At 39.3% G+C, this 17858-nt stretch overlaps 1 protein-coding gene across 1 annotated transcript in view; it reads left to right on the top strand.

Annotated features, from left to right (window-relative positions):
• Nucleotides 1–17858, top strand: part of gbe1b (glucan (1,4-alpha-), branching enzyme 1b) — a 1026151-nt gene that overhangs the window by 646022 nt on the left and 362271 nt on the right. Inside the window, exon 10 of the mRNA XM_051926986.1 lies at nt 16221–16319. Coding sequence (XP_051782946.1) covers nt 16221–16319 — 99 coding nt within the window. The remainder of the gene's footprint in view (nt 1–16220; nt 16320–17858) is intronic.

Here is a 17858-nt window from a genome sequence, read left to right as displayed (position 1 = left end):
GTGGCCAAACGAGCCAATTCTTTAATTTTTAAGGTAAATCTCTTGAGCTGCCTTTCTGATATTTCAGCGCTCAGACAGATATGACAGTTAAAGCCCATTCTCATCCTCCAGTTTAAGAAAATATGACACATTAGTTCAAATCAAGTGTTAGTTAAATCTTATTAGTCCCTTGCTGTACTGTAACTCTAGTCAACTAAATTTGAACTTGATAATGTTTACTGCTATATTATATTTTTTGCTGAGAAGCACAAAATACTGCATATTTATAACTTTACCTTTTCAAGCACATATCATTTTTCATACCATAGCAAACCATTTTAACTACCATCTGTAACATCATATAATATAAATGTAACTGGAAAAAGTTATGCATACATATTTTCAAAAAATGTGTCTGGATATGTAAAGTGTTCTTTTGCCCAAAGCTGAAAGTGAACTTTATTGAATGGTACTAAGATGCTTGGCCAGTAAGATCAGTCAGATCTTTTTTTATTTTTAATTTCAGTAATAATGTATGTACTGTCAGTAATGTCTCTGGCCAGACCTTTAAACCTATACCTGGGAAAATCTTGATTATTGCTAAGTTTACTAATCCAATGCTGTAAAGTTTTTCAAATTGGGTTACTGTGTATTCATTATATCTAGCTACAGAGTCTGTGAACTACAACATACAGTATCTCACTAAAGTGAGTACACCCCTCACATTTTTGTAAATATTTTATTATATCTTTTCATGGGACAACACTGAAGATATGACACTTTGATACAATGTAAAGTAGTTAGTGTACAGCTTGTATAACAGTGTAAATTTGCTGTCCCCTCAAAATAACTCAACACACAGCCATTAATGTCTAAACCGCTGGCAACAAAAGTGAGTACACTCCTAAGTGAAAAATGTCCAAATTGTGCCCAAAGTGTCTATTTTGTGTGGCCACCATTATTTTCCAGCACTGCCTTAACTCTCTTGGGCATGGAGTTCACTAGAGCTTCACAGGTTGCCACTGGAATCCTCTTCCACTCCTCCACGACGACATCACGGAGCTGGTGGATGTTAGAGACCTTGCACTCCTCCACCTTCTGTTTGAGGATGCCCCACAGATGCTCAATAGGGTTTAGGTCTGGAGACATGCTTGGCCAGTCCAGCACCTTTACTCTCAGTTTCTTTAGCAAGGCAGTGGTCGTCTTGGAGGTGTGTTTGGGGTTGTTATCATGTTGGAATACTGCCCTGCGGCCCAGTATCCAAAGGGAGGTGATCATGCTGTTCTTCAGTATGTCACAGTACATGTTGGCATTCATGGTTCCCTCAATGAACTGTAGCTCCCCAGTGCCAGCAGCACTCATGCAGCCCCAAACCATGACACTCCCACAACCATGCTTGACAGTAGGCAAGACACTTGTCTTTGTACTCCTCACGTGGTTGCCACCACACACACTTGACACCATCTGAACCAAAAAAGTTTATCTCGGTCTCATCATACCACAAGACATGGTTCCAGTAACCCATGTCTTTAGTCTGCTTGTCTTCAGCAAACTGTTTGCGGGCTTTCTTGTGCATCATCTTTAGAAGAGGCTTCCTTCTGGGATGACAGACATGTAGACCAATTTGATGCAGAGTGTCGCGTATGGTCTGAGCACTGACAGGCTGACCTCCCACCCCTTCAACCTCTGCAGCAATGCTGGCAGCACTCGTATGTCTATTTTCAAAAGACAATCTCTGGATATGATGCTGAGCACGTGCACTCAACTTCTTTGGTCGACCATGGCGAGGCCTGTTCTGAGTGGAACCTGTCCTGTTAAACTGCTGTATGGTCTTGACCAACGTGCTGCAGCTCAGTTTCAGGGTCTTAGCAATCTGTTTATAGCCTAGGCCATCTTTATGTAGAGCAACAATTCTTTTTTTCAGATCCTCAGAGAGTTCTTTGCCATGAGGTGTGCCATGTCGAACTTCCAGTGACCAGTATGAGAGAGTGTGAGAGCGATAACACCAAATTTAACACACCTGCTCCCCATTCACACCTGAGACCTTGTAACACTAAAGAGTCACATAACACCAGGGGAGGAAAAATGGCTAATTGGGCACAATTTGGACATTTTTCACTTAGGAGTGTACAAACAAACTAACTTTTGTTGCCAGCAGTTTATATATTAATGGCTGTATGTTGAGTTATTTTGAAGGGACAGCAAATTTACACTGTTATACAAGCTGTACACTGACTACTTTACATTGTATCAAAGTGTCATATCTTCAGTGTTGTCCTATGAAAAGGTATAATAAAATATTTACAAAAATGTGAGGGGTGTACTCACTTTTGTGAGATGCTGTAAATTAAGACATAATCATATATATTTGAGTTATTGCTTTACAAATGTTAGTGTGGCTCTATGTAGTACATTTCTTGTACTGTACCAGTTACCATTAAAAACTTAAAATAGTTGATTTAGGTCTTACTGTTCTGTCTATGCAATGTATTTCTCAAAATTTATCATACTAGTTACCTTAGGTGGTTACTGACCTTTGGGGAAGTGGCTCAATGAGTAAATCGCTGCTTGTCAGAAAATACTATTGGGTGTTTGTTACCAAGCAACTAAAACTGCTCCCTTACTTTGCTAAAGCAAAGAGCTGCTTTTCCTTTTAATTCACAAAAAACATTAAACCACTGAGGAGTAAATAAAACACAAATTCTCACTCTTTTTCCTTTTGTGTCTCCCATTGGACTGGTATATGGGATGTGAACATGGAATAATTACTTTTTAATTGCAAAAAAGTTTTATTAAAATGTAAAGAAATCACTGAAGTGGGGAAAATGGCTAGGCTTTAAGTTGATGTACACTGGATTAGTCCAGTAAAAGAGTATATAATCTTGGTGGCACCTGTCCTAATGACATAAGAGGCAAGTGCACAGTTCCATTGGAAGTTCAAAGAAAAACCTCCTCTCTCCATGCTGGGAAGTTCAGGTTTTATTAAGGAAAAAGGTTGAGTAACACTTCTAGTCTGGTAATGCCGATACCCAATAAATACTTAGGTGTTGCTTTATTATTTTTACTCCCATAAGTCAAATCATTTTTGTTGGTACTTTAAAGTAATGAAAAATTTAACAGCAGATTACAAGCATTATTAAAGTGGTTCATTTTTAAGATGGTTTCCTGTAATCCCCAAAAGAATCTGTAGAAGAAATAGGGTGGTCTAAAGAGCTGCTTCACAGAAGTGTTATGTTTATTATTAGTATGACAGGTAAAACAAAATGTCAGAAAAAAGTAAAATATTGCTTTAATTGATTCAAAGCTTAAAGAAACAAGGGTGAATTATTTTCATGACAGAACCTAATGGATGGACCTAAAGGCAACTGAATGGATGCTGATATATAAAAAAAAGAATATTTTTTTGTTGTTATTGTGCTTTGAAAAAACACAAAACATATTAGTTAGATAAGTTTTAGAGGCATTCTTTTATCTGTCAAAAGGAAAACTCTAGGGCTGTTAAATACATTTATAAAAGAGAGACTAAAACAGAATATAGTATTGCAAATGAAATCACAAAACTTTGATATGTTCAGAGGCTTAGGAATAATCCTTCTTGATTTGTAATCATATATTCTGTCAGGGTTTTTAATCAGTTCTGCACATTACCTGTTTTGGGACAGTGACAAGACCAGTTGGACTCCTCAAAGTCTTTTATTGGTGTACTTTCAAGTTTAAATTCTTCTACTGTCTTTGTGTAAACATTACACTTATTTGCAGTAAACTTTGTCTGCCACAACTCTGCTCAAGTCTGGAATCTCTCCATGTATGTTTAGACTGATTTTCCCTAGCATTTTAATCCTTTACTTTGTGCTTTTAAGCACATTTTCCAACATTCTGAATACTGTGCTTTTTGATGTGCCCACAAAAAAGTCCAGCACATGGATTATATTCAACAGGGAGTGCATGATACTTGGGAATGTGTTTTTAAAATTGTATCCATACTAAACCCACTATATCCCTTCCCTGTATTTACAGTGGAATGTTCAAGACAATGAAAAATGGTACTAAAGAATGTGTTATGCATTTTCAGTATTATAACTGCCAGGAATACAACAAGTGGTGTCAAAATCCTTTTGTTCTCACTAATGACCCATCAGCTCACCATTGTGATAACGCATCCCTTCTTCCCTCCCCCCAAAATTATATTTTCTGACATATAGCTTTTTCTTGCACATATTTTCAACTTAAAACATTAGCATGCATTTGCAATTAAAAAAAAACACTTTTTAGGGTTGTGCTGTTGCTCAGTATTTATTACTGAAAAGCAAACTAACAAATTTTGCAATGTACTGGGAACATAGAATGAAGCAGAAACTTTTTTTATATATATAATTGAAAGCTTTATATTTCGAACCATATTTGTGGATAAAAAAAACATTTGTAAATGGATCCTGAGCTGTTTCGGTGGGTGCAGCAACACGCCGCACTAGTGCATGCTCCATGACCTGACCTGTAAATGGAAAATAGCATACACGCTTATTACAAACAGTCCACATCAGCAGAAAGCACAGGTTTTTTCCATCTCTCTTGAGCAGCTTGCACACACAAAATGAAGACACTTTACAGTCTTATTTTATTAAGTGTACATCTTCCCATCTGCCACTGCGTTGTTTTCCTGGGAGATTGAGCACATTTCAGATACTAACACTTTTGTTTTTAAATAGTTTCAAAAGTTACAGCCATATTTATATTTTTCACATAGTATGTATGTAAACGGTAGGCAGCATGATTGACTTTGTTGTGTATTGTGAGCACACTTTCATTTAGTTTTGTTTTGTTGTGTGCATATTGTTTCGCCTACCACTGCATCTACACTTTGCCTGTGTTTGCCTCCTTGACCATCTCTTGTGTTACGTTACAGAATGGGATGGCAGATTCTGTCCTGTCCTGTTTTTTTTGTGATGTAAAGTGATGTGAAAATATTGTCGGCAGCAATATTTCTCTAAATGCGAATGAAAGCCTCAAAGAGTCACATCATCACAGTTGCAGATGGTCTTTCGCTGGTAATTAATTGGGATCTATTTCCAAATAGAGAATAGTGTTTTATATATATTTGTTACAGCAGTCACTATCAAAAATTTGATACTAGACTTGGGTTTGCTTGAATTGTACTAAATGGAAGGGCGTCAACATTTTATCAGGAAAAACTCCTCACCAGTGGTTATGCTCTGCTGTTACTTAAAAATACACGATGCAGTGCTACACAAAGTGTGCTAAGTGCCTGAAGTAAATGCAAAGGTGTACATATACCATGAGACACTCTTTAGGAAAAACAAAATTACATGATTTGAGTATGCAGCTACATTGTATGTATACGATTCAGTGTGTGCACCAGCATTTTTTCCCCTAAACAGTGTCCCATTCATTGCCAAGTCCGTTCCCTTAGTCCTTCCAGCTTCAGCCATGTAAAACTTTCAAGTATGTTTCACCATTTTCATGTAGCACAAGCAAAGAAAATCGACAGTTAATTCTTGAATTTTCATACATTGTGAGCATACTCCCAGGAAAACCTACACTGACTCATGCTAAACAAAATACTTTTTTCAAAGTAAAATCCTTTAAACAAAATGTATATCTTGTTAACCATATCTATTATAAAAAAAAAATCCTGTGGGAGGGAATGACTAGGAGACGATACGTGATCTTCATGTTAAGATTACGGAAGACAAATAAAAGACCCATGAAACGGCCAGCAAAAAAAATCAGTAGTGTAAAGGCATGCCGCACACACAGATAAAGGGGTCTCAGTGCATATAAAGCGTATAAAGGACAATACGTTATAAATGACACATCGACGAATAAAAGATCGCATTAGCTCAAACAAAAGGAAATTAATTATCAGGTGTAATTGAAAAAATAGCAGGATAATATAAAAATAAAAATATAAATAATAATAAATAATATAAATAATAATAAAATAAAATAATAATAAGAAATAAATATAAATAATAATATAAAAATAGCGAGGTCAGAAAGAGCAGAAAACAAAAGTCTTTTCGCATTCGCAACATTCAATGCACAAAACGTAGATTTACGCAATAATGGAACATACGCTATGAGAATCTGTGGTCCCACAACATTTAAAGCAACGACAAGTTTAATTTCAAAGAAAACACAATTCAGTCAGGTGTATATTTAGGATCACGGAGAAGCGATTACAACACGAGCAGCAGAGACACGAAGTGGCAAAAAGGACAGCGGCTGTACAGGCTTTAAAATAATCGAAGGGCAGCGTGACAGCAGCAGCCCCCCACCCCAAACAATACAAGCAGCATTATACGTCCTGCATGAAAGAGATTTAACCACGCCCGGGACCGGAAATAAAGGACAATTATTGTTTTTACAACGTCACGCGAGACAAGGCAGTGAGCCATCATTTAGAACAAGTCCACAGACATCTAACCTAGCAGTTGTTGGATTGCTTTTGGCAGACAAGCATCATGTGCTCCCAGCTCTTAAAACAACAACATGCGACAAGTAGAACAGGCAGCTCGCAAGCAGTAAAAAGAGAGCAGATGACCTGATGGCATATCCTTAGCATGCGTTCAGCTGCCCCCCCCCCCCACAATGCGAGCAGCATTATACGTCTGGCGAGAAAGAGATGTAACCACACACGGGGCCGGAAATAAAGGACAAGTATTGTTTTTACAACAGTTTTTAAAGTAAAAGTGAAAATAATGCATATGTAACAATTCACATGAAAATAACAATCTCTTTAAATTGTATATCCAGTAAACCAAACACGGGGGTGGGCGAGCGAAGTCCCCTAGTATAGTATATGAAAAAAAAAAATTTAAGCTGTTGCAAATTCTTAGAATTGAAGTGAAAGTGAAAACATCACTGTAAAGTGGTCCAAATGAACTATAAATACAAAACAAAGAAAAATCATTGCGTAAGGATTCACACCCTTTTAATATGACACACCTAAACCTTCAGCGATGCATGCAAAAGGTTTTAGACATCATATAATTATTTAAATGGAGATCACTTGTATCTAAAAGATCCAACTTGTGGGGAGGCACTATTGTAACTTAACCTACACAATAACTAAATAAGAACATGCCAAGCAACTCCAGGAAAAAGGTGATTGAAAAGCATAAATAAGGCGATGGAGACAAGAAAATATTCAAGTCACTGAGTATCCCCTAGAGTACAGTTAAATCAAGCATTAAGAAATGGAAAAGATATATTAAAGAGAAAAATGTTAAATTAATGTCAAAATTCCAATAAAAGAATGACAAAGTTTAGAAATGACATTTTCTACAAAGCAGAAAACATAACTTGCATAGTGTATTAAAAGATTTGAGCGAAGGACTTAAAAGCACAATAAAAAGTATGTAATGCTGACTGTAGATTGTCACATTGAAGATGTTGGTTTAAAAAGAAGCACATATAACACAGACACTAATATTAGAATAGTAACTTAATGTTTATTTACTGTATCCTACTCATTGTGAAGATTCGAATAGTTTATTCATACTGTTTCCAAATTTTAAAAAAATCCAAAAACCCTTTAAGCCCAAACGATTTCAAATAAAGAACAAGAAACCTGTACTTTTATTGTTTTGCACATTTATGTACTCATTCATTTGAATCAAATGCAATTAACTCTTTTCATAATCTTTTGTCATACCCTCCAAATCAATCTTACACTGTTCTACATTTAATTTAAAACTTAGTATTAAAAAAATCAGTGCTTAATGCACTTAATGCAGTTCTTAATTCGTTGTGTTGACTTCCTATTAAGTTTGAATACTGTTTTTCACATATAAGTCATAAATGGCTTAGCGTCCCTTTCCTGTTTTTTACAGAGGTGACTAATTCTTTATTCTAAGTGTCTGAGAATCAGAGCTTAATATTAGCTAAAAGAATAAAGCTGGTCCACATCAAATGTCTGCATTTAAATAAATGCTGAGATTTCATTATTATAAATAACATATTCTTGCTACAGCAACCATTGAAGCTGTTTTTATGAAGCAGCTTTTTAATAGTTGTTACCTATGGTCATGAGCTATGGGTAGTGACCGAAAGAACGAGATCGCGAATACAAGCGGCTGAAATGAGTTTCCTCCGCAGGGTGTCTGGGCTTTCCCTTAAAGATAGGGTGAGAAGCTCAGTCATCCGGGAGGGGCTCAGAGTAGAGCCGCTGCTCCTCCGCATCGAGAGGAGTCAGATGAGGTGGCTCGGGCATCTGATCAGGATGCCTCCTGGACGCCTCCCTGGTGAGGTGTTCCAGGCACGTCCAACCGGGAGGAGGCCCCGGGGAAGACCCAGGACACGCTGGAGGGACTATGTCTCTCGACTGGCCTGGGAACGCCTTGGGATTCTCCCGGAAGAGCTAGAAGAAGTGGCTGGGGAGAGGGAAGTCTGGGCATCTCTGCTCAAGCTGCTGCCCCCGCGACCCGACCTCGGATAAGCGGGAGACAATGGATGGATGGATGGATGTGATCATATCTCCCCTGATCTTAAAACTGGAAATGCTGAATGCATGTGCCATCAGCTGTGATACATTCAGCGTCAAGCCTTGGAGATATTCCTCTTTGATTAATAACATTTGTTACATAACAGTTGCACTGCAGATTTCTAAACAGATAGTAAACAGGTAACAAACTATTTATTTGTATAAAAATTTACTTTTTTTGTGTGACAGCAAGCAAGCTTTGAACTATGAATCTGAGTATCCTGCAGTGGTGAAATATAATCGAAGAGAAGTTATAAAAATGTTAATTTAAAAAATGATCAGAAGCGCAAATAAAGAATATTCATGTAGTGAACCCTAAATCCTAAAAAATGCACGGGCATCACTGATGCTACATTGATGCATCAGTCAGGACCAACAAAGTAGATGTCACACTCTGCAAGTATTTTTATGTCCATAGTTACTGCTACTGTAGTGTGTTTGGGTTAGCTGCCTTATACAAAATGTTTCCCCTTAGTGACTTTATTAAAGAATAATAAAAGTGAGTGATATTGAGGATGTATATTATGTTGAACTAAACAAGGTTGACGAAGACACAACAGCCATATCTGCTCTAACCATCCACACTCGTTGTTTTCATATGAAAAGAAGAGTATCCCAAACTTCAACTGTGCTGCCTTTAAGAGTGCATATAAGAAAAGAACTTGTGAAATATTTACAGGAGGTTGAAAATAATGGAGGACAGACTTCACAAGGTATCAGAAATTAAAAAAATGTATTTGCACCTCTAGCACTTACTCTCGTTAGTTAGAATGGCATTTCTGTTAGTATGGCTAGAAATAGTGCTTCTCCAGAGGGATCAGCAGTAAAACCTTGTAATACCCATCCTTCACTTTAGGCTTCTTTAAATGTTTAATTGGACTTTTGGTATGATTTAATTTTTATTCTTTATAGGATAATGTTTGAGTTAAACGTGCATTGTTTGTTTAAATAAAAAATCACTCAGTTTCTTTAATTGGAAAAGTACCCTATACTTAAACATTTTTATAGGATACTGTTGGCAGTGAAATGGTTTAGACTGTTTAAATGAAAACAATTGCACGATCTTTAAGTAAAATGCAGAAATGTTTAAATGAAAAAAAAAATTAAAGCAACATTATTTTGTACTCCCCCAGATGACACTGACTTAACTACCATTTATAATTTTTTAAGTTGCTCAAATAAGAAAAAATGTCTATCTGCACACCCTACACTTTGAGAGGCTGGCTGGGTTATACATTTATGTTTATATGGTGCCATCAGAAAGTATTCAGACCCCTTCACTTTTTACACCATTTGTTATGCTGCAGTTTTCTTCTTCTTTTTTTAAAACTTTTATTGAATTTATTAAAAGCATGTAACATTCCATACAATCAAGTCAAACTTAACAGAACTAAATTCAGTTCAACCCGCATCCTTGAGAAAGAGAGAAAGGCCAACAGCCAGAGTAAAACTTTTGAGAGTAGTATTGAGTGCCCCAATATAAGTGCTTATTCTAAAATATTATTGATTGCATCCTGCCAGGTTTTTAAAAAGTTTTGAACAGATCCTTTAAGTTAAAATTAGATTTTTTCCAATTTCAAATTATAACATCAGTTACCCACTGACTTAACAACAGAGGTGGGTTAAGATTCTTCCAGTTGAGCAAGATAAGATGCTGGTAGTGAAATAAAGGCAATTACAGTTTGTTTGTCCTTGTCCACTTTAAGCCCATCTGGGAGTACACCAAACACAGCTATTAATGGATTAGGAGTAATTGTGACACCAAGGTTGTCTGTCAGGCATTTAAAATTTCTTGTCCAAATTGATGTTAATTTGGCACATGTCCAAAACATGTGGCCTAGTGAAGCTGGAGCTTGATTGCAACGTTTGCAAGTTGCCCTGGAAACATTTTGGACAATTTTAAGCGAGATAGGTGTAATCAATAAATATTTTTAAGTTGAATAATTGAGTGCTTTGCGCATACGGAGCTATAGTTAATTCTGTGCATGGCTGCCTTCAATTCCTTTTCTGAAATGTTGAGTAAGAGATCCGTTTCCCTCTTTACTTTGGGATCTTTAAAAGGAAGGGACTTTAAAATGGTTTTATGTATTATAGAAATGCTGTCTGAGTCAATATCTCTTCTGGAATAGAAATAGGAGGGAGGTGACCAAAATTGGGCAGATTGTGTTTAGCAAAGTTGGTAATTTGGAGATGGTGGAAAAATTGTTTTGATGTGTGTTTTTCAAAAATAATTTTCATTCATTTTTTCACAAATCAAGCACCACTCAAGACTTTAGAAATTTTTGAAAATGTATTAAATAATTAAACTGAAATGTCACATTGACACAAGTATTCAGTCTCTTTACTCAGTAACTTGATTGCAGCACCTTTGGCAGATATTATAGCCTGGAGTCTTCTTAGGTTTGTCATGAAAAGCTTCACACACCAGGATGTGTAGATTTTCTGCAGATCTTCTCAAGCTCTGTTAGGTTGTATCACGGCTATCAAGTTGACAACTAACTATTTCCAGTTCTCTCCAGAGATGTTTGATTGCATCCAGACTCTGGCATGGTCACTCAAAGCTGCTCCTGTGTTGTCTTTGCTCTGTACTTAGGGTCATCATTCTGTTATAAGTTGAATCTTCAGCCCAATCTGAGGTCCAGAGGTTAGTTTAAGGATATCTTCGTACTTTGCTCTATTTAGGTTTCCCTCAAACCTTCCTAGTCTCCCAGTCTATGCCACTGAAAAACAACCCTGCAGGATAATGCTTTCACCACCATGCCTTACCACTAGAATAGTACTGTGTAGGCGAAAAGCAGTGTCCGGTTTCCTTCAGATGTAACACTTAAAACTAAGGCTAAACAGTTCAATCTTGTTTTCATCAGACCAAAGAATCTTATTTCTCATAGTCTGAGAGTCCTTTAGGTGCCTTCTTGCAAACTCCAGATTGTTTTTCATGTGTTGTCTGGCCACTTTGCCATAAATCCCAGATTTGTGGAGTGTTGTAGTGGTGGTTGTCCTTCTGGAAGTTTCTTCCATCTCCATACAGACTCTCTGGAGCTTAGCCAGAGTGACTGTTGAGTTCTCGGTCAGCTCACCTTCTGAGAAACTTCTCCCCCCAGTTGTTCAGTTTGTCTGTGCGGCCAGCTCTTGGAAGAGTCATGGTTGTTCCAAAATTATTTCATTTAAGAATTATGAAGGCAACTGTGTTGTTGGGAACCTTCAGTGCTAGCAGGATATTGTTTTGCCTTCCCCAGACCTGTGCCTGGACAGGCTCCTTATCACTAAGCTCAGCAGGCAGTTCCTTCACCTCATGTCCTGTTCTGCACTGATACATATTGTCAACTTTATTACCTTATATAGACAGATGTGTGCCTTTATTAATCATGTGCAATCAATTGAATTTACCATAAGTGGACACAAAACAAGGTGTAGAAACTCCTTAATGATGATCAATAGAATGGAATGCAGTTGAGGCAAATTTCATGTGTCATAGCAAAGGATGTAAATACATATGTCGATATAAAATATCAATTTTATTTTGAACAGATCTGCAATAAAAAAAGCTCTGAAATTATGCTTCTGCCTTATCTTTCTAGGGCACTGAATATTGTTTGATGAGGGAAAAAATGAATTTAAACAATTTTCGCATAAAAGTGTAACATAATAAAATGTGAATAAAGTGTAAGGGTCTGAATACTTTTTATGCAGATTTCATGGAGGTTTTGTTTTTTGTTATTTCATGTTAATTTTATGTTTTCATTTTAATTTTTGTGCTTTATTTTGAGTTTACTCCACTGGGGTTTTAAGTGAAAGTGTTTACTATTCCAATAAATGAAATGTAATTAAATTGTTGTTATTAAAGTGTATGCTGTAGACCTTATTCCTCATTTTTATGCACACTGTGATGGGGGAGTGAGGGAAATCAGACTGGTTCCAGTTCTCTCTAACTGCCACATCCCTCTGTCCATGCTCAATGAAGCAGTCAAGTTGTTAGAAAAATATGTATGAAAATATTTTACTGAAGATATTTTTTGTATGCCAGTTGTATTTACACCATTTTCAGTTCATGCCTGAAACAAATTCTTTAACAGAGACAATAACAGAACAGTTTTTTAAAGTGTCTTTTTCAGATTTAACTAACATCAGTCAGTCCCTTGTTTTCAATCAAGTTAGTGACTGTTAACTGAGAGGAGAGTAAAGCAGCAGCTCATAGGCTAGACAGTAATGTACGATATGCTTAGAAGATGTCTGTAATGGTTGACCGGCTATGGACTCGACTTCCAGCAGGGCCTCATGGACTCTGTAGTTTATACACACAGCCCTGCTGGATACCTTGGGGGCCACCGGGAGTCACTGTAGGGGGGGCTAGTGGGCTCTTGCGTGCCCTATAACCCGGGAGTGCGTCACAGTCACGTGACTGGAGGAAGCGACGTGCTCCCGGGATGAAGAAGAGGACTGTTTGCCCTGACCCGGAAGGAAAACGGACTTGTGGGTTTTGCCAGGAACCACTTCCGGGTCAGGGGCTATAAAAGGATTGTGGGAAGCCCAGTACACTGAGCTGAGGTGGGAGGTAGGGTGGCAAAGTGTCTGGGCGAGGAGGATTGATTATTGTAGAAGAGTTTATTGTATATGAGTGTGGAGTGGAGGGTGCTTTGTGCACAGTATATTTATAAAATAAATAGTATTTATACTTTTACCTCGAGTTCAGAGTGGTACCTGAGGGTTCAAGAGGTGGACAAAAGCCTTAACTGCTACACTGGCGTAGTCGGCAGGAGACTCTGGCCGTCCGTTGGCAGAGAATCTGCAATACAAATAACTTTTGTGGTGGCAGAGAACCCAGGGAAGGTCCCTCTAGTAACCGCGGAGGTGAATACTCCACCCGCAACCAAGAGCACTGCAGCTGTGAGCCGTCCTCTACAGCAGACAACCATGGGGAAGAAATCCGGGAAGAAGGCTGGAATTGCCCAGAAGACTTCTGTCCCAGATCCAGTGGAGACGCTGTGGACTTACCTGACGGGCAGTGAGGAAGATCGGGAACAGCTCAACGCAGAGCAAACCCGAGCGGGACGACAGCCGGAACGTTGCAGGATTGCAACTCCCGAAGATTATTACAGCGAGTTGGAGCGAGACCGCATACGTTCCGAGGTAAGTGCTGGGGAAGCACGCGAACCGCCGGGAGCTTGTTTTTCTCTGTTTGCAGAGGCTTGTCTGCACGAAGCGGACAAAGAGCACGCCTGCCTCACACCTAGACAAGATGGCCGCGAAGGAAAGAAAGCAAGCCAGTCTAGGCGTCCGCGGAAAGGAAGCCCATCGGCTGATGATGTCCACGTGACCTCGCGCGACGACGACCAGGAAGAAGGTCAGTTTGGAGCTGTCGGTGAGGTAAATAATTCCTCAACGCGTCTGCGCTCCCTGAAGGGGAAGGGGGCGGCGAGCGAAGCAGCGCCAACTTCATATAAAGGTAAAGAGGGGCGGGATGTGACTGAAGGATCTGCCGTCAAAGTAAAAAAGGCAGACCTCAGTCGGCTTGTTGCAGCCACCCGTCCCTCAGAAGACTCCAACTCCCAGGAGACCTTGCGAAGCCCAGCAGAGCACGTGCCAGGAGTGGACGTGCTTATTGGTTCCCGGTCGGCAGGTGACCAAAATAAGGAACTGTACATACCTCCGGCCGAATTAACTGAATATATGGTACGGGATCTCGAAGAGGTACTCGAGCCCGTACTGGCTTTCTTGCAGGGGATCGCGGACTTGAGGAAACGTCTGGAGGAGCTGGGAGCTACAGTCAAAGCGCCGTTGATAAGACTGGAAGAATACCTACGGCGCTTAGGCCATGAAGCCCCAGCCAGGATTAATGCGGCGGTGCAGGTAGGTGCTCTCTGTACCGTATATCATAAGGGGACGCAGTGTGAATCGGCACCGCGTTTAATAAGTAGCGGCTGCCAAAGCACTGTGAACCCGACACTGGAGTGTGGCACCATGACAGATTGGCCGGAGGAGGAAGCGATCGTTCAGAGGCATGCGTGTGACATGACCTGCCAGAGCGAGTCGCCACTCCAGACCCCGACCGATAAAGTAAGGGGGTTGTCGTTGGTTACTGGAGGGGCGGGGGAAGTACCGATCGTCCCGGGGTAGCTGAATAGTGCTGTTACCCAGAGTGATACGGTACTAATGACGCCGCCTCCGAGTTTGCATAGGACAACGGGCGTGCAAACAGCAAAGAGGCTCTATCTTTTCCATATGGAGCCTCACGCTGTGCACCAGTCCCAGAGAAAGCAGGAGATCCCCGAATTAACACGAGGGTCTCCTAACAAAATAAAGAAAAGGGCAGAGAGCAGCAAAGCGGCCGTTAACCCCTCCTTGGCGGAGGACAGGGTGGAGCTGACTGAATTCCCGAGGTGTTTCTTGTCTCGGGAAGAGAAGCCACCAGGAGGACATCGGCGGTGCTACAACTGCCAGCAACCGGGCCACGTGTGGCGTAGTTGTCCCCGGAGGACAGGGGAGCGGTGGGATAGCAGATACACCGTTCCCCCAAGGTTCGCTGGGGGATCTAGACAGCGGAACCACAGCCCGGATCCCGCGTCCTCCTGGAGGAGGACGTCCCTCGCGGGAATCAACGCTCCGCCCCACTGGTCGTCGCTAAGGGGGAGGGACTGTGATGGACGACCGGCTATGGACTCCGGTCACCACCCCCAGGCCACTAGGAGGAGCCCTCCGGACAGCATGATGGTGCCCCGACTTCCAGCAGGGCCTCATGGACTCTGTAGTTTATACACACAGCCCTGCTGGATAACTTGGGGGCCACCGGGAGTCGCTGTAGGGGGGCTAGTGGGCTCTTGCGTGCCCTATAACCCGGGAGTGCGTCACAGTCACGTGACTGGAGGAAGCGACATGCTCCCGGGATGAAGAAGAGGACTGTTTGCCCTGACCCGGAAGGAAAATGGACTTGTGGGTTTTGCCAGGAACCACTTCCGGGTCAGGGGCTATAAAAGGATTGTGGGAAGCCCAGTACACTGAGCTGAGCTGGGAGGTAGGGTGGCAAATGTCTGGGTGAGGAGGATTGATTATTGTAGAAGAGTTTATTGTATATGAGTGTGGAGTGGAGGGTGCTTTGTGCACAGTATATTTATAAAATAAATAGTATTTATACTTTTACCTCGAGTTCAGAGTGGTACCTGAGGGTTCAAGAGGTAGACAAAAGCCTTAACTGCTACATGTCCTACAAAGCTATAAAGTGAATCAATTATACATTTTAGTGTGCAGACCACCTGTATACAGTAGATGGATTCACTAAAGCACCAAGTTTTCAGATCTTTTTGTAATGCTGTTTGCTGTTTCTCCTGTTGCTCATTAATTTTTGCTTGTATGGTGCTACATTTCTGTGCATTCATAGGATTTTCTTCATGCTATATATTTTTAAAGGAGCCTTCATCACTCTATACTAATAGTTAACGTGCTATAATATAATAAAATCTGTCATATTGCAGTAACTATCACGAAAGACTATAAATTTATGGCAATCTGTTAATCGTTGTGCTGTTATTTAAAATGCTCTTACATCACATTTTGCAGGCTTAGGCTCAGGGTTTGTGCTCTTCATTTCTAATGAAATAAAGTTTTACTATAAGAAATGTTTAATTTCTTGCATTTAAAACTCTAATTAAGGGTTCAGAAATGTCTTGTAAGTAGACATGCCTTTTCACCCATATCCCAGCTTGTTAATGTAATGTAATTTTCTAAAAATTAATTTTCTTCTTAGGATGTTTCTGGGATGCCGGCTCTTTGCCGCCCTGTTTCAGAAGGAGGTGTTGGATTTGACTACCGCTTAGCAATGGCAGTTCCAGATAAGTGGATACAGGTGTGCAATGTGTTGTTTTTATTTTTAAATTCTAATTCATACTTTTGTAAAATTTGAATTGTGTTCTTCTTTTTCTCTTTTAATTGTGTTATAGCATTTCCCAAATGTGAAAATTGCTGTTTTTGCTTCAGTACCGTTTGACAATAGTGATGTCAGCTTTATTTTATTATGTATTTATTTATTCCTTTCACATTACTAAAGAGTAGCCTGCTTGCACGGACAAGCTGAACTTTACTCTGGCCATCTGAAAATCTCCAATGTGTCACTGATTAGGAAACAATCTGTCCCATTTTTCCGTGACTCCCCTAACCTACAAATTATGTGATGCAAATTTACTTAAGTTAGATGCAAATGTCACTTTTACAATGATTAAGTCACAAAAACACTATTATAGTAAGCAATACTTAAAAATCTTTATCAACATTATTTTACCTGGAAAAAATGAATAACATGATCCTGCTATTACGGTGTGAAAAAAGGGAAATGCACTTGAAAGAAAACTTAAACAACTAAAATCTTCTGTAAGTGTCATCTGGTCTAAATTGTTATTTTTTTCCCCTTGCTGGTTAACATCAATGTTGACTTTTTTTTTCCTTCAAATGTTTGCTAAATTACCCTTATCGATTAGGATGGCCTATTTTCTGTGCATCATTTATTCTTTAAAATAAGCTGCTGAATACTAACCTCCTCTCATCTGATCTTTTCAACAAGTTTGATAAGTGAACTCTCTTTAATTAGCCCTAAATATTATGAGATGTCTGGTTTTAAGTGCACAGTTCATATATGCAAACAGTTTTCAAAGAAAAGAACAAACTACAGTTATAATATTCTTATGGTAATTTTACCAGTATATGGTTATTGAAACTGTTATATGTAAAGTGACAAGGATACCTATGTCTGCTACTATACCTAGAAAAAAATTAGGGATTTCCTAATTTATCCAGGTATTGGTTTTACTAAGCAAAAAATAAAGGAAGCCATATTGTAGGAGAGTAATTATGAAAAGAAAAAAAAAAGATAGTCAAAAAAAAAACAAAACACTGGCTATTAGAATGACTCTTTTACCTTTCTCAAAACTAGTCAGTTTTGCTTACTTGCTGTTCAACACTGCTCCCTGTCATCCTGTGTTCCTTCTTTGTTTCTTTCTGATTCACAATCTTGCCAAACTGCATCTCAAGATTTGAACCCTTGTCCCAAATTATCTCTCAATTCTAGACTAATTTTGGAAATGATTTTTAAATCCCAAGAAGTTATTTCCAGGACACTCTCTAGCATACAATATCTATAAAAATCATATGGCTATCAGACAAACCTTCTGCCGTGGCAGCTTTTGGCATTTTGTTTGTTGTGTTTTGGGGAGGGAGAGAGATCTGAAACTGGGGAAAGTAGCTCTTTCTTTACATTTGTTGGAGTTCTGCTCAAGAATTGGTAAAAATATCTTGCTGGATCAAATACAATTGTTTTTACTAACTGTCCTTCTACAGCATGTGAGTAAGTCTGCCTACCTTTGGTGCCTTTACATCTGCAACACTTTGAAAT

The sequence above is a fragment of the Erpetoichthys calabaricus genome, chromosome 4, assembly GCF_900747795.2.
Source record: "Erpetoichthys calabaricus chromosome 4, fErpCal1.3, whole genome shotgun sequence".
NCBI classification, from domain to species: Eukaryota; Metazoa; Chordata; class Cladistia; order Polypteriformes; family Polypteridae; genus Erpetoichthys; species Erpetoichthys calabaricus.
Note: the sequence above shows the minus strand (reverse complement) of the source record. Positions and strands in the feature narration are given on the sequence as shown.